At 43.9% G+C, this 26,560-nt stretch overlaps 2 protein-coding genes across 2 annotated transcripts in view; one reads left to right on the forward strand and one right to left on the reverse strand.

Moving 5' to 3' along the window:
* Positions 1-790, reverse strand: part of Aamdc (adipogenesis associated Mth938 domain containing) — a 44,429-nt gene extending 43,639 nt beyond the window's left edge. Inside the window, exon 1 of the mRNA XM_051148971.1 lies at positions 742-790. The gene's annotated coding sequence lies outside the window, so the exon portion shown is untranslated. The remainder of the gene's footprint in view (positions 1-741) is intronic.
* A 518-nt stretch (positions 791-1,308) lies between these two features.
* The window catches only part of Rsf1 (remodeling and spacing factor 1), a 114,070-nt gene continuing 88,818 nt past the window's right edge, over positions 1,309-26,560 (forward strand). The window contains exon 1 of the mRNA XM_051148975.1: positions 1,309-1,510. Within this exon, the coding sequence (XP_051004932.1) occupies positions 1,309-1,510 (202 nt within the window). The remainder of the gene's footprint in view (positions 1,511-26,560) is intronic.

The raw sequence follows: 26,560 nt of genomic DNA on the forward strand, positions 1-26,560 counted from the left end.
GGACCACCAAACAACTCAAACTAGCTTCAGGAAGTCCCTGAAACTGATCAGACTCATGAGGTCCCTCCCTGCCAGAGTAAACATTAAAAGATGAGAGAGAGTCCTTCTCAGGTCAAAGGTAGCTATGCTTGAAAAAACAAAAACAAAACAAACAAACGAACAAACAAAACCCTCTGAGACAAGCTGAGCCACTAAGACCCTGAGGGCAGACCAGCTGCACGGGTGAGGTTCAGACCTGAGTCGCTCGGAAAGGACACTCTTCAACCCACTGAGCTGCCTGCAGGCTGTGCAGTATGCTTGAGGTACCCAGCTTTTTACGATCTGTCACCCAAGCTGGGGTGGGCCTAGGTGATGCAGCTGTCTGTGAGCAATTTCCTGTAATTTCTGTAAGTAGCCCCTCACCCACACGCCCGTAAAAAGGAAACGTCCTAGTTCACCAAGTTGGACTCTGTTGTTTTCTGTCCTTTGGTCTGATGATGGTAGGTGCCTTAGCTGAGATGACACATGCCACCCCAGGAAAAGTTTTGTCACACAACACTCAGTAGAAGGCAAGAGCCCTCAGCAAACCGAGAGACTGCTCTCCAGGGTCCCGCGCCAAGCCCCAACCGCACCTTTTCCACGTTTCCTTTTCCTGACCTCTCCCCACAGTCGCATTCCCATCCGCCATTCTCTCTTTCTGAGTCTTAGTGTCCCTCTTCAACTTCTCTCTCTCTCCGTTCCCGGATCCCACAGAAAACTCACGCAGCGCTTCCGTTCTCGGCGGCTCCTCCAGGCGGCTCTATGCTTTACCTCTCGCTGCAGCTCGCAGAGTGGCTCAGGGAAACTACCAAACCTGATACAAGCCTCCGGGGGAAGGGCGGGGAGGGAGGGAAAGCCGGCACACTAAGCCCCGCCCCCTCGTCCCCATTGGCTAATGTTCTCAGAAAGTCCCGCCCCCTAGGCTCGCAGCCCGCCTCTCCGCCCCGCTTCCCTTGTTTTCATTCCCCCTGTCACACGAGGCAGTGGCAACCCCGGAGTGGGAGGGGAAAAAGACGGAGGCGGCGAAGAGGGAAGGGGACGGGAAGAGGGCGGAAAGTGAAGGGCCTGAGAGAGCCTCTCTGTCCCTGATCGAGCTCAGTTCTCGACTGCTCCGGGCCGGCGTGGTATTGTGGGATCGCGGCGCCTGGCCCGAGACGCTCGCATCTTCAGGGGCGTCCTCTCGAGAGCGCCTCCTGTCGTCCGTGAGGCCGCCCTGCCATTCCTCGCCCCCCCCCCAACTCCTCCCGCTGTCCCCCCCCCATCCCCTCCTCCTCCATCCTCCAGTTCAAAATGGCGACGGCGGCGGCGGCGGCGGCAGCAGCGGCGGCAGCGGCGATGGCTCCTCCGGGCTGCCCGGGTTCGTGCCCCAACTTCGCCGTAGTCTGCTCCTTCTTGGAACGCTACGGGCCGCTGCTGGACCTGCCCGAGTTGCCGTTCCCAGAGCTGGAGCGGGTGCTGCAAGCGCCGCCGCCGGACATCGGCAACGGAGAAGGTAAGCGATCGGCCCGAACGCCCGGCGGGAAGCGGCCCTGGCGCGCTCTAGCTCTCCCCAGATATCCTGGGGCTGCTGCTGGCCCCCGCCAGGAACTGGGCTCCGCAGAGTAGAGACTCCGGGGAGCTCGGGGGGGGGGGTTCCTGGGTGCTGGGGAGGCGGGGCGGAGGCCCCCCTAGGGCCACCGTGCCCCGCGGGGACGGAGGTGGGGGCATCGCGGGCCGGGTGTGGGCTAGGGCCCAAGAATGGGCATTGTGCTGGACAAGACGCCCTGGGGCCGGGTCCCCCACGCCGATGTTGCCCCCAGTCCTTATCCTTTTAGGTGGCGGGGGAAGGGGAGCGCAGGTTCCGGCCAGCTTTGCGCTTTTCTCTTCCCCTCCTCCCACCAATCCACCCCACGGTCTCCGGGGAGGCTGGGCCCATCTTCTCCCGGCGCCCCCTCTGCTCACTCCACCTGAGTGGGCGGGGGCCAGCGGACACTCCACACTCTCCCGGTGGTGGGAACTCCCCGGAGGGAGTCGGCTTCTGCCTCTTCCAGTACCCTGGAGGGTTAGTCTAACCCCCCAAACTCCTTCCTCCTTTGGGAGATCTGTTCCTCCAACCAGGGAGGGGGCTTCCCCCCATTCTCGCGCAAGGAGGGGGAAAAATGAAGTCGGCACAGCTTCTCCACTCTGGGGAGGAGAGGGTTAATTTCTCCTCCTCCATAGTTTTTCTCCTCGCCACCTCCCCCAAAATAATAGAGAAGCATCTCCCCACTTTTCTCTCTATCCCTTCCCCCTATCTCGGCTACAAGGCTTGGGGGAAGAAGTCACTCTTCCATTTGCTGGGTGGGGTGGGTGGTTAGACTGTAGGCTGGAGGAGGGGCTCAGACGGCAGGGGAAACAGTTGAAGAAGGTGCTTGTTGCTCATGTTTCTCTCTCTCTGGTGCCGCTGGTCTATTATTGGTGTTCGCAAGTGGTGCTCCTTCTACATAAGGCCACCGCGCGGGTGCAGGGCGCATGCTCTGCCCGGCCCCATTGAAACTTCCTGCTGCTGCTGGTGGTTCTTTGGCTTGAGCATCTCAGCGCTGTGCCTGCTGCTGGCAGTCTTCACACACGGAACGCTGACCCTCTCCCCGGTTAATCCCGATCCATGCCGCTCTTTTTCGGGTACTTTTATTTCCCTTAGAGAGGGCTTATTTGTGTACTCCTAACATTGCCTTTGTCTGAGTACAGCCCTTGGCAGAAGAAGAAACGTTCTTCCAAGTAGGACTTTTTTCTTTCCCCTTTCTTTTGATCTGTGCCTAGATGACCAGGGTGGACTGGGTATTGTGTGAGACATAACAGCTGTGACCTTCCTAAGAAAGCAGAGTTGCTTTCCTGTTCTCCGTGGAAATGAAGTTCCCGATCTGATTTTAAGGAAAGAGTACCTGGAGAGAAAATGTGTGATATATGACTTTATTAATGAATAACCGTACAGCAGTCTCTTTTGCCCTGGAACTCTGTAGACCCTACTGGTCTGGAACTCTTAGAAATCCTCCTGCCTCAGCCGGCCACATGCTAGGATTAAAGGCATCCCTTACCACACCAGACTCAATGTCTCTTTACCTGTTCACATCTCTGACTATAAAAGTCTGATCTTTTTAAAACTTTGAAATCAGAGGGTGGTTAAATTATTTTAGATAAAGTTTTCTGCAGATTTTTTTTAACTATTAAGCTTCTAGTGTATTAATTTCATTACATTCTTTTTGAAGAAAATAGTCACTATGAAGTAGCATACCCTTAATTTTAAGATATTTAAGAAATATTAGTAATTTTGTCAGAGAGAAAGTATAAGAACTTGAGGGGAAACTGATGGTACATTGTTTTTAGAGTTTATTTGGACCAAGTTAAGTGTCAGCCATAGTTTTTTGTTTTGTTTTGTTTTAGGGTGCCATTATATTTTGAATAACAGATAAAATTGCATTCCCTTAAATTTTGATCTGTGCGCTTACTTTGTGTTAGTACTGGAAGAAAAAATTATTAGGGTCTGTTTGCTATTTCTAGCGTTGAGCTTTGGGCCATCAGCTAAGCAGAAATGGGAAAGAAGTTGGGCTAAGAGAATCATTTAGCTTAGCCACAGCATTACCATTGATACAGCTGCTGAGAGGACTGATAATAATAGATTTTGTCATGGGGAATCTAAGAATACTTGTTAATTAATGTCACACAGTTCAAGACACGTGGCGAATGAAAAGTCTTCTGAAGGTGAAGTTTTTACTGTGCAGAAAAAAGATTTTCAGAACTTCGATGATGACACAGACGACTTATAATAGTTCAGCTAGTAAGATTGACTCAGTCTTTTGGGGAAAGACTTTGATAATGCTAGAAAGAGTTGAAAGACCAGGGTTTTGTGTTGAGCAATGTAATATATAGGTTTAGAACAAATTGTCTCATTTATATGAACCTTAGTTTCTTCAGTAGACAAAGGTGGTGCTTAAGAGCCAATAAAGTGCTTCAAAAATCCTTTCATAAGCCAGGTACTTACAAATACTGCTGTACTATATATGTAGGATTTTTTCCAGATAAAAGATATATAGTATATTTGTTATTAAGTTAAGTCGGGAGTGTATGGGGTGTCTGTGTCGGAATCAAATAAGTTTTGCCTTGTATAAGTTTTAAGAAAGCAGTTCTAGCCAGGCTCAGTAGTGCACATCTTTAATCCAGGGAGGCAGAGGCAGGCAGATCTCTGTGAGTAACAGGCCAGCCTGGTCCACAAAGTGAGTCCAGGACAGCCAAGGCTACCCAAAGAAACACTTTCTCGAAAAGCCAAAAAAACCCAACCAAACAAAAGTTTTAATTAAGCCAGGCATGGTGGCACACACCTTTAGTCCTAGTACTCTGGAGGCAGAGGTCAGCCTGGTTTAGAGTTCCGAACAACACAGCGGAAACCCTGTCTCCAAAAACCAGAGGGGTCGAGGGAGGCGCTTTAATTGTGTTGGCAGGATAGCTCAGTGGGTAAAGGTACTTATTGCCAAGTCTAATGATCTGAACCTACATAATAGAAAGAAAGAGCCACTTGCAAGCTGTCCTCTACCCTCTACAGGAGCATTTTGGGATGTGTGTTTAAAAAAAAAACTCTGCACACACACTCTAAATTAAAATTCCGATTTGTGTATGTTTTGGTTTTCCCTAGTGTGGATGGCCCTTAGAATATACTTTTATTTGTCTTTTTCAGTCCTCTGCTCTGCTAACTGGGGTATGCAAGGGGCTCGCCTAACACCTAGCACACTAGCAACCTAATAGCATTCTTCCATAGAAACTAGTTTATTGATTTGTCTTTGTTTAAAGACCTTGTGATCTTTTTCCTAAAAAGTTGCTTGCAAGCTTTAATTTGATATTGTGTGTTCAGTTTAGGTTGCCCTGTTCCTTAGTCAAGAAAGACCTTCGTGGAACAGAAAACAGAACCAGTGTCCATTCTAATTCCAAAACTTGATAAGTTGTTCTGTGACCCATAGTAATACTCCATAAGTAATTCTGGTTGTTTAAAGATAAGCCATGACAGTTTTCAAGTTTTAGGTCTTTTAGTTTTGTTTGATTTTTTGTTTTAGTTTTTCCCTGAGACAGGGTTTCTCTGTGTAGCCTTGGCTGTCTTGGACTCCCTTTGTAGACTAGGCTGGCCTTGCCTCTGCCTCCCTGAGTGCTGGGATTACAGGCATGCACCACCACACCTAGCTAGCTTGCCTTTTTTTTTTTTTTTAAGAATGATTAATTGTATGTGTCTGAGAGATTTGCCTGCCTGTTTTCACATGTATACATTTGTGAAGGCGTGGTGGTGCATGACTTTAATCCCAGCACTTGGGAGGCAGAGGCAGGTGAATTCCTGTGAGTCAGTCCAAGGCCAACCTGGTCTACAAAATGAGTCTAGGACAGCCAAGGCTACTTGGAGAAAACCTGTCTCAAAAAAACACACAAAATATAGATAGATAGATATAGATTTGGGCTGGAGCGATGGCTCAGTGGTTAAGAGCACTCCTTGCTCTTGCAGAGGACCTAGGTTTGATTCCCATCATACGACATGGTAGCTCCCAGCCATCTTTAACTCTTTAACTGTAGTTCCGGGGATCTGATGCCTTCTTCTGATCTCCAGGGGCCCCAGGCACACAAATGTATACATGTGAAAACAGGCAGACAAATCTCTCAGACACATACAATTAATCATTTTTAAAAAAAAAGGCTAGCCAGGTGTGGTGGTGCATGCTGTAATCCCAGCACTCAGGGAGGCAGAGGCAGGCGATCCTTTCTGTGTATATCAGACTAGCTTGGAACTCTAGCCTAGGGTGGTCTTGAATTTGTGATCTTCTGCCTCAGCCTCCCTAGTTCTGGGAATGTAGGTATGTTCTTTGTTTGTTTTATCCTTTCAGTGCTGGGCCGCCAGCCCAGGGCTTTCTGTGTGGTCGGTAAGTGCTCTCTGCCACTGAGCCACCTTCCCAGCTGAAACCCCATAGGTAGCCCAGGCATGATTCAAACTTGGGACCCTCCTGTCAAAAAGTCCTGAGTGGTAGGAATGCCGTCATACTCATTTGTTCCTGTACTTGATTATAATGACTTTAACTCTATAGTCACAATGCCAAGTCTCAAAGGATATATCTTACATTTAAGTGGAATTCTAACTTCGTATTCTCTCTTCCTGGTGCTTAGTTGAATTCTGTGCGACTTTCGGCATGAGTTTGATGAAGTGAAAAGATGACCTTTGTAATTGGTAATACAGTTTCTGTCTGTCTGTCTGTCTCTCCCCAATAATACAGTTTTGAAGAAATAGATTGTTTATTTCTTTTTGAGTTCTACTTTGTTGAGTCAGGCATCTCTGTTTCTGACACCATGCAGCATGTTTTTTGGTAGATCACAGAACTGAGGTAGCGAGGTCACAAAGGCGAAGAAGGCTGTTAGCACTGTCCTGGGCCAGGAGGTAACTGGAAGCAAAAACTTTGGCTAATGTGAGACTCTTAATGCAAAGTGGCCTGCTTTTTTAGCCTTGTAATTTGCTATTAAATGTCTTTAGGGGCTGGACAGGTGGCTCCGCAGTTAAGGGTACTGGCTGTTTTTCCAGAGGACTCAGGTTCAGTTCCTAATGCCCACATCATTTGTAACTACAGATCCAGGAGGTCTGACACCTTCTAGTCTCTGCAGGCACCAGAAATACATATAATACACAGATATACATGTAGGCAAAACACTCATACACATTAACAAAATTTAAAAAGGTCCTTAGGGACTGGCTTATTGCATAAGGACCTTAGTTCATATCCTGAGCACCCACAAAAAAGCCAGGGAGTGCTGGTGAACCTAATGCTGTAGAAGGAGGTAAAGGGCATTGAAGACAGGTGTGCCCCTGGGAGTTGTTGGACAGCCAGCCCAGTGAGTTCCAGGTTCAGTGAGAGACCTTGTCCAAATATGTAGTGGAGAGCTATAGAAGAAGACACCTGAAGTTCATTGCTGCCAACACATACAGTTGTGCATGTGAGTGCACACCACACACACACACCAGGAGTAAGAAAGGCCGTGCTTGTTATTTACTTTGTTAATTTAACATGTATACTGGCCATCTGCTGCATGGCAATTCTAGCAAGTTTTTTTGTTTTATTTTGTGTTTGTTTGTTTGTTTTGAGATAGCGTTTCTCAGGATTACAGAGCCCTGGCTGGCTTTGTAGAACAGGCTGGCTACTTGAACTCACAGACCTCCTCCTGCCTCTGCCTCCCGAGTGCTGGCATTAAAGGCATGCACCATCATGCCCTGCATATTTTAAGGATTTAAAAGGAAACAAAAATGTTAGAAATGGAGCTATTTTAGCTGGGCATAGTGGCTGGCGCACGCCTTTAATCCCAGCACTTGGGGCAGAAGCAGGTGGATCACTGTGAGTTCCAGGCCAGCCTGGTCTACAAAGCAAGTCCAGAACAGCCAAGGCTACACAGAGAAACCCTGTTTCGAAAAACTGCTCTGGCCTCGAACTCAAAGCAATCCACCTGCCTCTGCCTCCTCCCGAGTGCTGGGATTAAAGATGTGCCCCACTACACCAGGCTGATTTGTAGTCTCTTACAGGACTTAAGAATATAGTCTTAATATAATGGTTTTTCTTAATCTCTGATTTTACTATAATATAGGTCCCATAACAGAAAGTATCAGGATACTTTGAATTTTCCACTCATGTTAGAATCTGTATAATATCAAATAGTGCTTGATGAAATAACTTTAAGAAGTTATTTCTTGTCAGGCCAACATTTGGGAGCTAGATAGCAGGCAGATCTCTGTGAGTTCAAGGCCAGCCTGGTCAACTTAGTGACTTTCAGACTTTCAGACCAGACAGAACTAATATTCTTTCAGGAACTGGTGTCTGAGTGCTCCTTGTATGCCACGTGTATGTAAACCATTGGAATGTATTATTAAACCACAGATAATATCCTTGCATTCGTTGAGCTTAGAGCTTAATAGTGAAGATGATAAACAATGAAGCTGTAGGGTTTAAAAAATACAAAAGCCAGGCAGTGGGGGCACACACTTTTAATCAGGGGCAGAGGTAGGTGGTCTCTGAATTCGAGGTGTTTTTGTGCGTTTATGGATTACAAATGGTAAACCTAGCCAATTTTCTATTCATTGCTTACCATATAATACTTTTTTCCTCAAAAAAAAAAAAAAAAAATCTCAGAAGTAAAATATTTAATGCTCTCTGTTTTTATTTACTTAATTTTTATTTTATGTGTGTGGGTATTTTGCCTGCATGTATGTTTACTGTATATATACAGTACCCACAGAGGCCATCTGACCCCCTGGGACTGGAGCTACAGATGATTGTGAGCCACTATGTGGGTGCTGGGAGTCAAACCTGGGTCCTTTGGAAAAGCAACCAGTACTGTTAACTGCTGAGCAGTAAATTTTAATACTGATGTAAAAATACTATGCAAATATGGTTTCTTCTCAAATAAGTTCTAGTGACACTTTTCATAATTTGTGGCTTGTGTTTCTTTTCTTTTTCTTTTTTCTTTTTCTTTTTTTAAGTTTTCGAGACAGGGTTTCTCTGTAGCCTTGGCTGTCCTGGACTCGCTTTGTAGACCAGGCTGGCCTTGAACTCACAGCAATCCGCCTGTCTCTGCCTCCCGAGTGCTGGGATTAAAGGTGTGCGCCACCACGCCCGGCTTGTGTTTATTTTCTTAAACTTAAAAGTAATTTATTTCATGTGTTTCTGTGTTCATGCAAGTACAACCACATTCACGGAGGCCAGATGCCAGCACCTAGGAGTCAGTGCCCTCCTGTCTTGTCAGTCCTGGGTATTGAACTCAGGTGGTCAGGCTTGGCAGCAGGCGACCTTACTTGCTGAGCTACCTTACTAACTCTCCAACTTTGAAAAAGAAAACTAGTGCACTAGTGGGTGGGACCTAAGCCTCGCCTCTGTGCTTCTTCATAGTGGTGGGACCTACGCCTTGCCTTGCCTCTATGCCTCATGGCTGAGATCCATCCATATTCTGCTTTGTTTAACGGGAGGCACACTTCTCTGAAGAGTTAGAAGGAAAGGAACAGACACGCGTAGAGGGGCACGTTAGCGTTTCCATCACCATGACAGAAATATCTGAATACACAACTGGAAAGGTAGAAGGATGGTTTTGGCTCATGGTTTGTAAGGTTCCAGCCCATAGTGATCTTGCTTTATTGTCATGGGCTAGTTGGTGGGAAGGCGTTAGGATGGAAGAGGGTTGTTTGAACAAAGCTGCTTATTGCCTGGCAGTCAGGAAGAGGACTGGGTGGGGGCTGGGTGAGGAAATGGAAAGGAAGATAAGAGGGGAGGGAGGGGAGGGAGAGAAGAGAGAGAGAGAGAGAGAGAGAGAGAGAGAGAGAGAGAGAGAGAGAGAGATCTTGTAATACAATCCAACAAGAAATCTCTTCAAAGGCATGCCCAAGTGACCTTCTTTCAGCTAGTTCCCAATTCCTAATAGTCCATTCATCTGTGAATCCATTGATGAGTTAATTAGTCCATTAGTGAAGTTAGTGCCTTATAATCCAGCCCACTTGTCAATAGTATTACCAGCTGAGGAGCAACCCTTTAACATAGCTTTTTTTGAGAGGTGGTACTTTATAGTCAAACCACACATCAGGCAAATTAACAAAAAACAATATGCTGAGGAATGCATTTGTCCTAAGTCAGGGAGACCTGTGTTTTCCATGTAAGAACACCAGGTATGAAGAAGGTGTGGAGGTCTAGCGAGGGGAAGATGGGGAAGAACCCGACGCATGCCTGCTGCAGACAGGCTAGGTTTCAGCCTTTTGTACTGTACAAAGTTTACTTGAATTGCAAAATTAAGTATACATGGTTCATATGCAGGTTTAAAAAACATTTAGAAGACAAGGTGTGTTGGCACACGCTCAGGAATCAGAGGCAGGATTCAAGGCTGGCCTTGGCTGCATAGCAAGTTTGAGTTCAGCCTGGGCTCTATAAGAACTTGAAAAATTAGAAACAAAATGCAGGCAACATTCATGGTGAAGATTGATTCTGTTTTCATTATAGATCCCAAGCCTTTCCCCCTTTATTTTTGTCTTTTTCCCAAAAGTTGAATTTTAATTCTTCCATTTGTTTTTTTCTTAAATTTTTTCATTTCATTTCCCTTTTTTTTTTTTTTTTTTAAGTATTTTGAGACAGGGTTTCTCTGCTTGTAGCCCTGGCTGTCCTGGAATTGCTCTGTAGACCGCCAAGCTGGCTTCAAACTCACAGAGATCCGCCTGCATCTGCCTCCCGAGTGCTGTGATTAAAGGCGTGCGCCACCACCACCTGGCTCATTTTATTTTTTATAATAATCACATATTTCTTTGTTAATTACCAAAGCTTACCAATACTAGTTTCCTGAGGAGGCTTCCCAAAAGGGAACTTGAGGTGTTAAACAATACTTATTGATACTTTCATGCTGAGGAATGACGGTAGGAAAACATTAAGAGGCTTTATTTTCTATAACTAAATGATAATGTTTCTGCAAGAGCAGAAAACTGTGTGTAGTAATTGTGCTGTGATTCATGACATACTATAATCTTGAATTTGAGCCCAGGTGTTTCAGATGTGGATCTTGCCATTTTATGGCTTGAGGCATGTGCCCAGGGGACAGTAGGAGCAAGGACTGCATAAGCCTCAGGCTCGAGCCACTGCGTCACATTAAACTAGCATGGGCATTGGGTGGTTAGAAGTATTTTACTATTAGCAAAAATTTCTCAACCTCCACATTGAGTTAACATGACCCGGTGTGGGTCTATGAGCCACAGTTTAAAAACCGGGGACTTGGTTGAGAGAAGGCACACTAGACGGCTGGCTAGTGGCTTGCTGATGTGTGGCATTGGGTGCTTGGTCATCAGTGTGTTCTACAGGGAAAGTGGAGAGCATCTCAGAGACTAAGTTTTGATATTTTATTCCTTTTGTGCTGAAAAACTTCACACTTGGCATTACAAATGTAACTATAACTTCCTCCATGCTTAAATGTTAGAAATTTCCCAGGAAGCCAGGCAGTGGTGGTGGTGCACACCTTTAATCCCAGCACTCTTTAATCCCAGAACTCGGGGAGGCAGAGGCGGGCGGATTGCTGTGAGTTCGAGGCCAGCCTGGTCTCCAAACAAGTCCAGGACAGCCAAGGCTACACAGAGAGACCCTCTCTCAAAAAACCAGGAAAAACATGACAGGCCGTGTTTTTTTTCAAGTTGTGACTTTTCTTGCACTTTGGAATATAAGGCTGTAACACACTGACTCACCAGTTTATAGAGCCTGCTTGTTCACTACGGAGCTCAAGATGGAAGTCAGGGCCTTGTGCGTGTGAGGTGGACGGTCACTAGTGAGCCGCAACCTCGCCAGTGGAGGCTCCTTTTTATTCCCCTTACAGACCTGCTGAACACAAGAAAGGATCTATGTATGTATAGGGGCCCTAACTTGGCCTGGGATCTGGAATCAGACATTCTACAAGTTGGCTTTTGTTTTTTGTTTTTTTTTTGAGACAGGGTTTCCCTGTGTAGCTTTGGCTGTCCTAGACTTGCTTTGTAGACCAGGCTGGCCTCGAACTCACAGTGATCGCCTGCCTCTGCCTCCCAAGTGCTGGATTAATGGCGAGCGCCACCACGCCCAGCAACTTTACTAATTTTAAGGGAAAAAAATAATTCATAAATATTGATTGTGATCAACTGGTTTATCTTTTCTGTCTTGTTTCCTCTTTCTGTTTCCACTTCGGTTCGCTTTAGTTTTTGCGATAGCCTTACACCGAACCTGACCCTCCCCATTTCCGTTAGATTGGTTTACCAGGACCACTGGGCTCCATTTGTTTCTGCACATTCAACATTGGGGCTATAATCACGTGTTTGTAGGTGCTGGAGATTTGAACTGAGATCCTCTTGCTTTCTCAGCAAACACTCCTACTCCTACCGCTTACCAATTGAGCTGTCTCCCTAGCCCCTCTTCTGTCTAGTTAGACAGACACACAGATCAAACACACAGTGTACATACACGGAGTCCATTATACACGTGAGGAGCGCCTAAGTGCTAGGCTGAAAGTTTATGAAAGACTGTGTCAAGTAGTGACCTTTGAGTTGAAGTCATTTAGGAAAGACCATTTTTCCACTTGCTACATACAATATAAGAGTTAACTCTACCCTGCACTATTATTTGGGATATAATTAAAAACTAATCTTGAGCCGGGCATGGTGGGGCATGCCTGTAATCCAGCACTCAGGGAAGCAGAGGCAGGCAGATCTCTGTGAGTTCGAGGCCAGCCTGATCTATAAAGGGAGTCCAGGCTAACCAAGAGAAACCCTGTCTTGAAAATCAAAACAAAACAAAAAAGCCAAACTAATCTTATCAGTTAATTACTAAAGAGTGGCTCTGTCATCTTGAGAAAAAAAATAGTTACTCTCCAAAAAATTATATACACTTCTTCAGCTGTAACTCTGAGTAATGTAAAGTTATGTATCTATTAGGAAATTAATATTGTGGGATTTTCCCCCTTTTTTCTCTAGGATTGATAATAGTGCATAGTATGTTTTGATAAGCATATGTTGGGTAAATGTAATAATTTTATTTGTGTGTGTATGGTGTATGTGGGGGGAGTAGGGGCTGTTTTTGCCTGTCTAGGTCAGTGGTTGATGTTGGTTGTTTTCTCTCACCATACCTGGAGCTCACTGATTGACTAGACTGGAGACCAGCAAACCCTGGAATGTTCCTGTCTTGTTGGGACTGCAGGTTATTAATCATGCCCAGCTTTTTGTTTTGTTTTGTTTTTTGTTTTTTGAGACAAGGTTTCTCTGTGTAGCCTTTGCTGTACTGACCTTGTACTCACAGAGATCCACCTGCCTCTGCCTCCCAAGTGCTGGGATTAAAGGCATGGGCCACCATGCACCCCCCAAAAAACGCCCGGGGATGGGGGTGGGGCACATGCCTTTAATCACAGCACTCAGGAGGCAGAAGCAGGAGGATCTGTGAGTTTGAGGCCAGCCTGTTCTACAAAGCAAGTCTAGAACAGCCACAACTGTTACACAGAGAAACCCTGTCTTGAAAAACCTAAAATAAATAGATATATTTGAATTTCTTATGGAACTGGAGAGATGGTTCAGAGGTTAAGAGCAGTGTCTGTTCTTCCAAAGGTCCTGAGTTCAATTCCCAGCAACCACATGGTGGCTCACACCCATCTATGAGATCTGATGCCCTCATCTGGAGTGCTGGCATGCATGCAAACAGAACACTGTATACATAATAAATAAGTAAATCTTAAAAAGAATATTATTCTTTTAAAAAATTATTCATGTGTCTGTCTGAGTGTTTGTATGTGTACGGGTGCTATTTAGGGGCAGAAGAGGGTATAAGATCCCCCAGGGCTAGAATTGTAGGTGGTTGTGAACAACCCAGTGTGGGTGCTGGGAACCCAATACAGGTCTTTTTTTTTTTTTTTTTTAAGTGACTTATTCAGATTACATCTCAGTTGTTATCCTCTCACTTGTATCTTCCCATCCCCCCCTCCCTGTTTCACCCTATTCCCCTCCCCTATGTCTGTGACAGAAGGGGACTTCCTCCCCCACCATATGATCACAGCCTATCAGTTCTCATCCTGGTAGCCTGCTTACCTTTCCCCTGAGGGCCACCAGGCCTCCCCACCAAGGGGAAGCGGTCAAATAGGGGGCACCAGAGTTCATGTCCGAGTCACTCCTCCCTCTCCACTCAACTGTGGGGAATGTGCTGCTGTCCACTGACTAGATCTGAATAGGGGTTCTTAGTTTACTGCCCCGGCCCGCCGGGGTTCGACTAATGCTCAGGAGGAAAATTTTCCTGTATAGGGACAGAACACACGACACGAAGGGGACAAGTCTTGATTCTGATCAAACCCCATTATTGAGAAATTTCACAGTTTTTATAAGGCAGGGGGCAGGGAAGCATAATGCTATGGCAACCCAGCTGTAGGCTATCTCAAGATGCGAGGAATTCCAAGCAGGTCACAACATCCTGCCACACGGAATATTTTGCTATCTTTATCTAATCTAACTGTTAAACTACAACAGGGTGGCTCCATCTAAATTCTGTCTTTAGTCTAACTGCTAAACCACGACAGGCTCTGACAAGATGGCTGAACATTGGCTAGATAGCGCGTCCCCTACAGTTTACTGCATGCATTGTCCTTGGTTGGTACAGTAGTTTGAGCAGACTCTCTGAAGTGTTTACACATTTATTTTATCAATTAACATATTCTGTGCCTTTAAAGATCATCACGTATTAGTTCTCTTTGTAACCAAAATTTAAATAAATTCAGCTGTGGTCTTAGTCAGTGTTGTACTGCTGTGAAGAGACACCATGAGCACTGCATCTCTTAGAAAAGAAAACATTTAATTGGGACTGGCTTACAGTTTCCAAGGTTTAGTCCCTTGTCATCATGGCGAGGAGTAGTGTGGTAGCATGCATGCAGGCACAGTGCTGGAGAGGTAGCTGCCAGTTCTACATCCTGATCCTCAAGCAGCAGGAAGACAGAAACTCTGCTGTTGGAATGTGCTGTCCATTGGTTAGATCTGACTAGGCGTCCCGCACAGGTCTTGAGCAGTGCTGCTATCTGTGGAGCCATGTCTCCAGCCTCCTGCAATCAGCCGTTTCTGTGGGTGCTACTAGTTGAACTCAGGTCTGTATGCTTTACACGCTGAACCAATCCTTAACCTCCACCTCAGCTCCATGTCTAGCCTGTCATGTAGTCATTACTTGGTATTTTTAGTCCCATAGAAATAGTTCTTTTGTTTTTTACTTAATATTATTTCACAACAATATTAAATTATGTTGTAATAGTCTTATCAGTGTTGTGATTTTCATACTTTCTCCTTGGTTTTCTTTGTTGTGATACGTCTTTTCCACACAAGGTCTTTAAGCAGTAAACTTTCAGTTCTGGCAGGTTTGCCTTCTATTCTGACTACTGTTTTAACTGAAAACAGTGGTGCAGTATTCCAGAGCTTTCCTTCCAAAAGTTTGGCAATATTGCTTTTTAAATTTTCTAGCATCCACTAATGCTGGTGAGAAATCTATTAGTCTGAGTTTTACTCCTTTGTAAGTGGCGTTTTTTCCCCTTCAGGAAAGATTCTATTTTTTCTTTATTACTTTCTACTTTCTGTATATGAGTGTTTTGTCTGCATGTGTATCTGTTTATTGCTCTAATTGGTGGTGACAGAAACCTGCGAGAATGGAGCCAGTACACGAGGTGACTGAAGTCTCTTCTAGGAGCCAACTTCATTCAGAACATCAGACAGTTTATACTCTGGGAGCTATGAAGAGCTACAGAAGCCCAGTGCAGTGGCGCACACCTTGAATCCCAGCACTCGGGAGGCAGAGGCAGGTGGATCTCTGAGTTCGAGCCCAGCTGTAGTCGAGTCCAGGACAACAAGAGAAACCCTGTCTCGAAAAAGAAGTTATAGATACAGAGTAAATAAAGTGTGCAGTCACAAGGACAAGCCACACGTGGCAAAACATGTGTTTCCATAGAGTCATATAAGCAAGTAACAATAGTGAGTTCATTCTTGTCTGCTCCGTCTGGGAGGGACTTGAAGGCACATTTCAAGAACAACGTGTTTTTGAAGAAACTGAGGTCACAAGACTCTTGGTCTTGTTTTCTTTACATTTTCTCAAAAGCACTCAGGATCCCCTCACTCATCTTCATTCTTGGACTGTTTTTTGACATCTCCCCCTCTTTATATGTATGTATGATTTACTTTTTTTTAAAAACCTTTTTTGGGTTTTCAAGACAAGGTTTCTGTGTAGCCTTGGCTGTCTTGGAACTTGCTTTGTAGATCAGGCTGGCGTCAAACTCAGAGATCCATCTTCCTCTGGCTCCCAAGTGCTGAGAATAAAGACACATACCACCACTGCCTGGCTGACCCTCTTTTATTTTTTAATAGCAGGATATCTAGAGTGGTTTTGATTTGAGATGTTGTTTGTCTGTTGAAGTCTGTCATTTGGGATACATAAGTATCCTATAAGCAATTAGACTATAAACATAATAAATAACATTAAACCCATGAAAGCATTATGTGTTATAGTCTGGCTCCAAGAACAGAGATCCAAACTGTGTCCAGTACTGCTAGCTACATTGTAGTAGAAGTTTTGGTTTCTTTAAAACCTCAGTTATGGAGCTGGAGAGATGGCTCAGCAGCAAAGGTCCTGAGTTCAATTCCCAGGAACCATATGGTGGCTCACAGCCATCTTCAGTAAGATGTGGCACCCTCTTCTGGCGTGCAAGTGTACATACAGGCAGAACACTATGCATAATAAACTAATAAGTCTTCTTTAAAAAACGAAAACCAGGGCTGGAGAGATGGCTCAGAGGTTAAGAGCATTGGCTGTTCTTCCAAAGGTCCTGAGTTCAATTCCCATGAACCATATGGTGGCTCACAACCATCTTCAGTAAGATCTGGTGCCCTCTTCTGGCATGCAGGTGTAACATGCAGGCAGAACACTGTACACATAAATAAATACATCTTAAAAACAAACAAACAAAAAAATCAGCTGGATGTGGTGGCGCATGCCTTTAATCCCAGCACTCGGAGGTGGAAACTGGAGGATCGATCTGAATTCAAGGCCAGCCTGGTCTACAAAGTGAGTCCAGGATTGCCAAGGCTACACAGAGAAACCTTGTCTCAAAAAACAAACAAACAAAAATCCAAAAAACCCTCAGTAATGTCACGTAATTGTTTTAATCCCAAGTGTGGAGCATAGGGCTGCTTTTAGTTTGTCCATAGCTGTTAACTATGATTGCCTGGTGTGAGCTCAGAGAGGGACGTGCTCTTTGCCAACTGCCGGTAGTTTAATTCTGAAGACTCTGAGAGGGTATAAATGCCAGAACACTGAGACAAAAACAATTCTGAGAAAGTAGAAGGCAGCTGTTGCTGGTTTGCTGGACTGCTAGATATGCTGACAGCTGAGATTGGTATTGCCCCAAGGAACCTGATGACCCTAACCAGCTGGGAGTACTAAAGAAACCGACGTCGCTTCTCCCCACTGACTTCCTTTCTCTCCTATCTGGTGTTGGGATGTTGGAAGGTATTAGGAGGGATAAGGGGTGGAGAAGGGAGGAAGAGATAAAAGAATCCCCAATACAGTAACCGTATAAAATAAATCCCAATAAATAAAATGATAAAAAGGTGCCTACACTATATTATTACATTGATCAGAAAAATCCAGAGAATAGTTTGAAAAGAGACCCACATGAGTAGTAGTTCTGGTATCGTGTAGAATTAAGCCCATATTTGACTCTTAACGTGAGTACAAATGTTATGTCCTATACAGATGGAAAGTGATTTAAATCCCAAGGAAAAATTAAATGCGATTCCGTCTTCATATGAATGAATGAGTCTGTTACAGTCCCATGGTCCAGTCATAAATAGAGACAATAGTTAAAGTAACTTCTCTCTTGTCGCATAGGGCCTTAACTTGGCCCTAGGTGGGCAGACTTCACTTTTGGTGATGTGACCAAGATCTCCTTTTGTCCTTCTGCTAGAGGTTTGTGTCTCTCTGGTGACTTCCATTATCTCATTGTCCTTGGCGGCCTGGGGCTAGAGCAGCTGAGGGAACCACAGTGTTTCAGTGGCCTGTCTGTCCCTTCCTAGTTTTCTTCTGGAGAAGTAAAAATAGGGATGGTTAATGCATCAGCCTGCTTGTTCCCTTCTGTAATAAAGCCAGGGAGTGTGCATGAGTTCATGGCTGGAAATAGCCTTACAACACAATCCCAGTAGAGGCAGGTGGGTTTCTGTGAGTTCAAGGCCAGCCTGGTTTACAAAGCGAGTCCAAGACAGCCAGGCATGTTACACAGAGAAGCCCTGTCTCAATAAATAAATAACAAACAAATAAATGGGGGGGGAGAGAAAGAGAAGAAAAAAGAAAGCTACGTGTGCAAAGCCCTGAATTCAATCTCTAACAAACGCTGCAAGAAAAAAGGAAAGAAAAATGGAGTGTTTAGAAAGGGAAATGAGAATACTTTCTACTTCCAGAAGTGAACTTGTCAGGAAGAAAGGATAATTTCCATGGTTTTTCACTAACAGCAGAGCTGTGAAATAGAGTAACTAACCCTTGACAGCTGAATATGCACAGTTCCTGAGTATAACTGTGTTTTAATACTCTCTCTAAAGTGGACATGGCAAAAGCTATTGCCCCAACATAGACAGCTTACAGTATCATCCAGCAATATTAAAAAAAATTTTTTTTTAAGTGACAGTGTATTGTATTGGTAAGCACTGTCCCAGGTGCTGAAAGCAGGCCTAGTACATCTAATCACCAGGTTTTGGCACCTTTTGATGCAAAAAGTGACACAAAGGAACTATTTTCTAAGGGGCACTAAGTGATCTAACCGTGAGAACGAGATGAGATGCCTGGGATGAAGGAGGCAGTGCAGCCAAGCGTGCTAGAAACAGGAAGGGTATTTGGGAGTTCCAGGAAGTTTAAGATGACATGTTTTTCTGAGTTGTTAAGTTAACTAGCAAGTCATTACTCTGAATTTCTGGTTATAGGAGGAGAGGGAACGCTGTGTGAGTTCTCTCTGCCAATCTCTTACCGTAACATTCTTCATCTAGTACAGGCACATTAGAGACTGAAGCAAAGGGGCCAAAAAGGCAATAGTCTAGGGGACACAAGCAGAGTCTAAAATAGAATTTGCTTTCAAGGAAACAGTAGAAACAGTAGGCATCTGAAGGAATTCAAAAAGAAAAAGATGCCAGGAGGAGACACCTGAACTGGTTGACAGCATAGCACAGTACACACTGCTCGAATTGTGAGCTCCATCACGGTGGGTCGAGAGCAGATGGACGAGTGAGAAAGTGGAAGTGTCAGGTAGAAAGCTCCCTGAGAATAAGACTGGGCGAGCACATGTCCCTTGAATAGGACTTGAGAACAATAGTATTAGCCTGTTAGTCAATAAATGGGTATTTAAAAACATTTACGTATTTGGTGCTCTTGTGTTGTTTGAAACAAATAGCAGTCCAAAAATTCATTCACTCATAATTGAAAGTCTCTGAAAATGTTGTGGTTCTTCAAGAGACCCACTTTTAGTAAGTTACCTAGAAGACTATGTTTTCTTTTGCAATGTGGGAGGCTGAACCAGTGGGCCCTGTCATGTGGTTGTCTTTCTGAATGTGCATGTCTGCCAGAAGGCAAATAGTTGGCTTAAAGCATGCTAGGTAGGGCTGCTGTCACTGAGCTGCATCACTCTCAACTGCTGTCTTACTTTCAGTTAGGGCAATTAAATTTTATGTATATAAGAGTTAAGTATTATAATACTTCCTGGTTGCGTCCCAGCTCTTCTTGCCATAGGTAATCTAACGTATATATGTGTAATAATATAAATGTATATGTACAAAAATAAAATAGTATATATGTACAGAAAAAAAGCTCAAGTAATCTTTAAAAAAAAAAAAAGAGCCAGGCGGTGGTGGCGCACACAGTTAATCCCAGCACCTGGGAAGCAGAGACAGGTGGGTCACTGTGAGTTCGAGGACAGCCTGGTCTACAAAGTGAGTCCAGGACAACGAAGGTCTACACAGAGAAATCCTGTCTCAAAAAACCAAAAAAAGTTAAGTATTTAGACCAACAAATGAGAAGAGCAAGGATGAGAATTATTAATGTTTTCAACTTAAACTGTTTGAATAAAAAAAAATTTTTTTTGTTTATTATTGACTGACTGTGTGCATGCACACATCACAACATGGCATCATGAGGAGACTCTGGAGTTGGTTTTCTCCTTGCTAGTGATTGCACTCAGGTCTTAATGCTCGGTAGCTAGCAGGGTCTTTACTCACTGAGTCATCCTTTCAGCCTGTTTAAAAAACAAGTCTCTGGAGGAAGATTCTTTTAAAAATTATTTACTGTGTATGAATGTTTGCTTGTGTGCATGTATGCGGACCTGTGTTTGAGCTCGCTGTCATGGAGGTGAGAATAAGGTGCATTCCTTGGAAACTGGAGTTCTAGACAGTTGTGACTTGCCTGTGGCTGATGAGACTCAAAGCTGCCTGGGTCCTCTGGAATAGCAGCTAGTGCTCTTAACTGCTGAGCTCTTAATTCTCTGGTCTAGAAGGGTTCTTTCTGTTTGTTTGTTTGTTTGTTTGTTTGTTTCAAGACAAGGTTTCTCTGTGTAGCCTTGGCTGTCCTGCACTCACTTTGAAGACCAGGCTGGCATCGAACTCACAGAGACCCACCAGCCTCTGCCTCTCAAGTGCTGGGACTAACGGCATGCACCACCTCGGCTGGCTCTGGAAGGCCTCTTTAAGCTGGTATCTTTAGATATCTTTTGGGCCATCCTTGCATATCAAATCATGGAGCATATTTGTAAAATAATTTTTTAAAATTGGTGGAATAAACAAGTTATGCTGAATTCCCAGGAAGCAGACCTTGAGGAAATAATATGAGTGGAAGTAGTTGAGAAGTCAGACTCATGAAATTCTGGTAAGGGGAGGGCAGAGTCAGAGCCAGTAGAAGATGCCTTATCCAGTAAGTTCTGTGGGCACCTGCAGCTGAGTGTTCTCTGTGAGCTACAGGAAACTGTTGATGCAGCTCAGATTTGTCCATCAGTTTCTGGCTGGGGCCTGGCTCCGGGAACGGTTAAGCCCCAGGTGTGTCACTAGGAAAGTCAATACCCAGGCAAAGGCTTGAACACACTTGCATTGGAACCCTAGCTACTGAGGGGAGAAGGGCTGTGCGTGCTGACAGCTTCTGCTTCCAAGGGAGAGGTAAGATTTAGAGCATTTTCAGAATTATTTCCTCAAGTAGAAGTTCTATCGTATTGGCTAATTATTAACTTAAGGTTGTAATAGTGGTATTGTGGTTGTCTTATTTTTTTGAGGCAGGAGCTGAGGGACGAATCTGAACTTCCAATTCTCCTTCCCTCACCGCCTAAGCGCTGGGACTGGAGATCGGTGCCTCCATACCCAGCTTTTATGCTGTGCTGGGTTGTGAATCCAGGACCTTGTTATTGCTGGGCACATTCTCTACTAACTGAACTAGTTCCCTAGCTTCGTTCAGGGATTTGGTGGTTGTTTTGAAAGAATCTTGAGAGCCAGGCATGATGACAATATTGTCAGGTCACAAAGTGAGACCTTGTCTCAAGAATAAAAAGGATAACATAGATATTACAGGACATGTATAAAGTAGTTAGTTCTTTGGAGTAGGATTGAAGGTGTTGGTATAAAAAAAATTTAGAAATTTAGAAAACCTCCATATTTTTACAGTTTTCCTTGGTGTACTTCTCCTGATCTCTACAACTCCATATTTAGTTCAAGTGTCGCGTCTTGTCTCCTGCTTAAAGGTAGCAATGACTTTTAGTTTTATTTGTTCATATAAGAGGTTTTAACCATCCCATGTATCTTTAAAGTAGAGGAAAATGTTGAACAGGACAAAAGCAGCAATGGTGGGCTGGATAGGGGCTCAGTAGTTCAGTGGTTAGTGCTCTTGCAGAGCACCTGGTTCAGGTCCCAGCATCCACATGATGTGCCACACCCTCCTATAATTCCAATTATTCAGGGATGTGATGACCTCCTGTGGCCTCCTCAGGCTTCTGCATGCATGTGGTCCATGCAAACACACCAAGACAAACACACATACACGTAGAATAATAAAGCATCTGTTTGTATGGTGGATTTTTCTGGACCTATCACCCAGCCTTTGCAATTTTGCTTCATCTGTGACTCTGTCTTGCCCAGGTCGCTGCTCCTAGAATTTTTTTGGTTTTTTTTTTTTTTTTTTTTTTTTTGGTTTTTTGAGACAGGGTTTCTCTGTGTAGCCTTGGCCATCCTGGACTCACTTTGTAGACCAGGCTGGCCTCGAACTCACAGCGATCCACCTGCCTCTGCCTCCCGAGTGCTGGGATTAAAAGCGTGCGCCACCATGCCCGGCTGCTCCTAGAATATTTTAAAGTTGATCCTGGATAGAGATCACTCTTGTAAGAAGTTAAGACCAGGGAACTTTCCTCCTATTCTTCCTGTGGACTTTTAAACACTTAGAATAAAATCTAAATTTAGCTGGTTATAAATAAATCCAAACCTTTAAAACTGTCTCAAAAGCTTTATTAATTTGAGTTTTGCTTGCTTCTCCAGTACCCTTTGTTTTCAAGGTACAGGCATTGAACGTGAGCATCGCTGCATCTTCTGGGAACAGCAGATGCTTTTGATTGTCTGAGACTTTTGTACATGCTTTTTTTTTTTCCTTGCCTTGTTTGTAGTAGATACATTTCAAACTCCCCCCTCCCTTTGTTTTTTTGAGACAGGGTTTCTCTGTGTAGCCCTGGCTATCCTGGACTCGCTTTGTAGACCAGGCTGGCCTCGAACTCACAGAGATCCACCTGCCTCTGCCTCCAATACATTTCCTACTTTTGAATTTGATAGCCTCCAAGCTATTTTGGGTGTGTTTCTTTACCTATGTGAGAACAGCTATTCCCTTCAGAATGGGCTCTGAAAAGGAGGTGGAGTAGAAAGACTCCTACTCCCCCGCCCGTCTCAGGGCTGGTCTCGGATATATTAGTTAGAAATGCTAACAAGTTAGTGTATTTGCTTATGTTATACTTCCCAAGAATCTCTGTCTCTTAAACACTGTACATACAATTCAGTTTTAAGCCGTTTCTTTGCTTTTTAGAAAACTATGATGATTGGTTAAATGAACTCTTTGAAGGTAAGGTGTATGAATACATGATAGTGATTTCAAGGGTCAAGTGGCCTGAGGGGATCAGTCTGGTTTCTTTTTCTTTTTCCCTTTCTTTCTTTCTTTCTTTCTTTCTTTCTTTCTTTCTTTCTTTCTTTCTTTCTTTCTTTCTTTTTTTTTCCAGTCTGATTTCTAAAACTCTGCTCCCCAACAGTTTCTAAGAACTGGGCAGTAAGCAAAGCTTCTTGTGAGCTTGTCTTCCAATCACTGGGTCTGAAATCAGTGTTCTCTCGGCTGTGACCAAGATAAAGCAGCTGCTCATAGATGTGGCAGGGGAAATTAGATAGCAGACGTTTAAAGGATTGAGGAAGAGATCAGGCATCATGAGCTGCTGAAGCTTATAACATCCAAAAAGCAGCATTTAAGTAAGAGTTGAAGACTAGACTTGCAGAAACAGTGACATTTTAAAGACTCCACGATAGAAGCTTAGAAAAGTGTCAGTGTGCGTATCTTTTGTATTGGACCAGCTGGACAGTCTGGGGTTGCTGCACCTCTGCTCCATGCCCCTGTCCTTTGGCAGGATCTTCACGACTGTACCCTGAGCCTTTTCTTTGTGCTTTAGAATCTCCTCCTGTGGCCTGTGAAGGAAAGGGATCTGACCTAGAGAGCTTAGTTCAGTTGGGACAGAAATCTATGCTTTTCAGAGAAGAATGACTTGAAGTTAGTAAATTGTTAAAACAAAGTTAATGACTAATGTTGTGGAAATTAGGTTATTTAGAAAATGTAGTAGACAACTGAATAAAATTAGAGCTTGTCAATTTATAGAAAATGATCATGTAGGGGACTGGAGAGATGGCTCAGAGGTTAAGAGCACTGCCTGCTCTTCCAAAGAGCCCTCAGTTCAATTCCCAGCAACTACATAGTGGCTCATAACCATCTATAATGAGATCTGGTGCCCTCTTCTGGCCAAACATTGTATACATAATAAATAAATCTTTTAAAAAAGAAAGTGATCGTGTGATTTAAGACTATACTTGGTTCTTTTAGCCTGGCGTAGAGGCATACAACTCTAGCACTCAAGAGTCAAGGGCAGGCTGATCTCTGTGAATTTGAGGTTAGCCTGGTCTACACGAGTTCCAGGACAGCCAGAGATATGTAAATAAAGACCTTGTCTTTAAAAAATTCAAATAAGTAAAAATGAATAAATAAATAGAGTTGATATTTTACAGTTGTCCTACCCATATTTATTTAATTAAGAATTAATAGAATAAGGGCTGGCAAAATGGCTCAGCAGAGACACATGCTTGCTGTCAAGCCTGATAACCTGAGTTTGATCCCCATTAACCACATGGTGAAATGAAAAGCCTGACTCTGGTAAGTTGTCCTTTGACCTTCACACGTTTTGTCGCACAACCCCTAATGTGTCCACACACGCACACACACACACACACACACACACAACACACACAACACACACCAGTAATACATACTTTTAAAAGTTTTGAAAGAATAAAATTACAAAACTTAGTTCTGGTTCTGGAGAGATGCTCAGCAACTGTGAGATCGTGTTGCTCTTGCAATGAACTGGAGTTCAGTTTTCAGGAGCCATGTTGGCTGGCTCACAACTGCCTGCAACTCAAGCCCCAGTGACTCTGGCCTTTATGGGCACTTACACTCACATATACGTACCCCACACAGACACATACAGGTACACATAATAATAATTTTAAAAATAGCTTAGTTCCTTGCTTTCATTAGCCACATGTCAGGTATTCCATAGCCATGTGTGACTGCATGGCTGCTGTTTTGGAACTTGCAGATATAGAACATGCCATGATTCTACAGTGCTCTATTAAATAAACATCTGCTTTACAGAATGTTCAGTGTCACAGTATGGCAGTCTTAATAATTATCAAGCTAATTTTGGGGGTTGCTAAGCATAGAGAGCCAGAGTTTCACATAAGCTATCTCCCAGCCCTGTTTTCTTTAAATAATTTATTCAGATTACATCTCAATTTTTATCTCCTCACTTGTATCTTCCTGTTCCCCTCCCTCCCTCTTTCACCCTTTCCCCTCCCCTAGGTCTGTGACAGAAGGGGACCTCCACCCCCACCATATGATCACAGCCTATCAGGTCTCATCCTGGTAGCCTGCTTACCTTCCTCTGAGTGCCACCAGGCCTCCCCACCAAGAAGAAGTGGTCAAATAGGGGGCACCAGAGTTCATGTCAGGGTCAATCCCTGCTTTCCACATAACTGGAGAATGCTGTCCATTGGCTGGATCTGAATAGGGGTTCTAGGAGGGCTTTCACAAGGCGCCCACGGGCACCAGGCTAGGGTAGGTTTAGCTGGAAGGCTTTCACAAGGCACTCTCAGGCACCAGGCTAGGATAGGTTTAGAGAGCAGTGAACAGACCAGAGTGATTTCTGTCCAGGATTTCAGTATAGATGTAAGAGAAAGGGGTTGGGAGTTAAATTGAAACAAATTATCAAGACTTTTGAGACAAAAGCAAATTTTTAAGTGAGTTTAATGTAAGTATTTTCTAGCTATAAGTATACTTACCAACTACTAAGTTGGGATGTTGGTTTTGGTATAGACTGACAATCTTTAGTGATTTTTTTTTTTTTTTTTCCTAAAATGAGAAGGGATAGCCATCTCTATATCCTAGAAAAACTTGAAGGTTGCAAGCCTGAGGTGTAGTAAACTGAGTTTGGGAGGTAGCAGGCTTGAGATGTAGTGAGGGGAACCGTGAACTTTGTGTGTTTGGAAAACAGAAGAATTCAGTGTGTTCTTAGTTTCCAAATTATGACAAAAATAAAATCAAAAGTGTTTTAATTCTGTATAGTATATTTCTATTTCAAATCTCTAAGAGATTAGCAGTCTTTTAATACAGGTTAGAAAGGCAAGGTTCACTGCTAAAGGACCTGACCTCTTACATAGAATGAAGGAACTAGAATCGAGCCTGTTTTGGGTTTGTTTATTTTGAGCTGGTTTGTCTCTGGCCTCTAGGGTTACCTAAGCCCCACTCAGGCTTTCCTGACTCAGTCACTGCACTCGCAAAATCAACACTGTGTTGATCTTATTTCCTAAAAAAGGTCTTAGTTCTGCTCACTGCTATGTCTGCTTCCCCTAGCAGTTCAGGCTAGTCTCATCTTTGTGGATATTTTCCTGAGTTTACTTCAAATTTTTGCCCTGTACTCTGCCTCTTAAAGCAGGCAAATAAAAGCTTTTATTTTAAAATCTAGTTTCCTTTAATTTAGACATTGAGATATTTCTAAAATACAGAGCAGTTTCCTGCTTCAGCTTGTAACCAAAATCAGGTTTCTTAGCTGGCTTTGTGAGGCTGTCTTTATGGAAAAGCCCCATCTGAAGTTCCATAGCCATTGTTCGCTGTTTTGTTTTTAGCCATTTACATCTACTCTTGTTTCTATATGAAATTCCCTACTCTATCCTATACTTTAGATTAGAATAATTGACTATTTATTTGTGATCAGCCCATCCATGGAAAGACTCATTCATGTAGGTTCACCAAGGACAAGGCCTATTTTTCACTTGCTGGTAATAGACTCTCAAAAATTGTTGAATGAGCCAGGCAGTGGTGGCGCACGCCTTTAATCCCAGCACTTGGGAGGCAGAGGCAGGTGGATCTCTGTGAGTTCGAGGCCAGCCTGGTCTACAAAGCCAGTCCAGGACAGCCAGGGTGACACAGAGAAACCCTGTCTCAAAAAACCAAGACAAGAAACCCTGTCTCGAAAAAAAAAAAAAAAAAAAAAAAAACCAAGACAAAACAAACAAACAACAAAATGTTGAATGAGTGAATGTTATACTTTCAAGTTGTCTCAACTTAGAAGTAGTTTCAGAATAAAGCCCCTAGAGAGAATTAAGGACTATAGAAAATTGGGCCACTGTTTCCCAATCTTAGACTGGCCTGGGCAGCATTTGTAT

This window comes from Acomys russatus, chromosome 7, assembly GCF_903995435.1.
Source record: "Acomys russatus chromosome 7, mAcoRus1.1, whole genome shotgun sequence".
Taxonomy (NCBI): domain Eukaryota; kingdom Metazoa; phylum Chordata; class Mammalia; order Rodentia; family Muridae; genus Acomys; species Acomys russatus.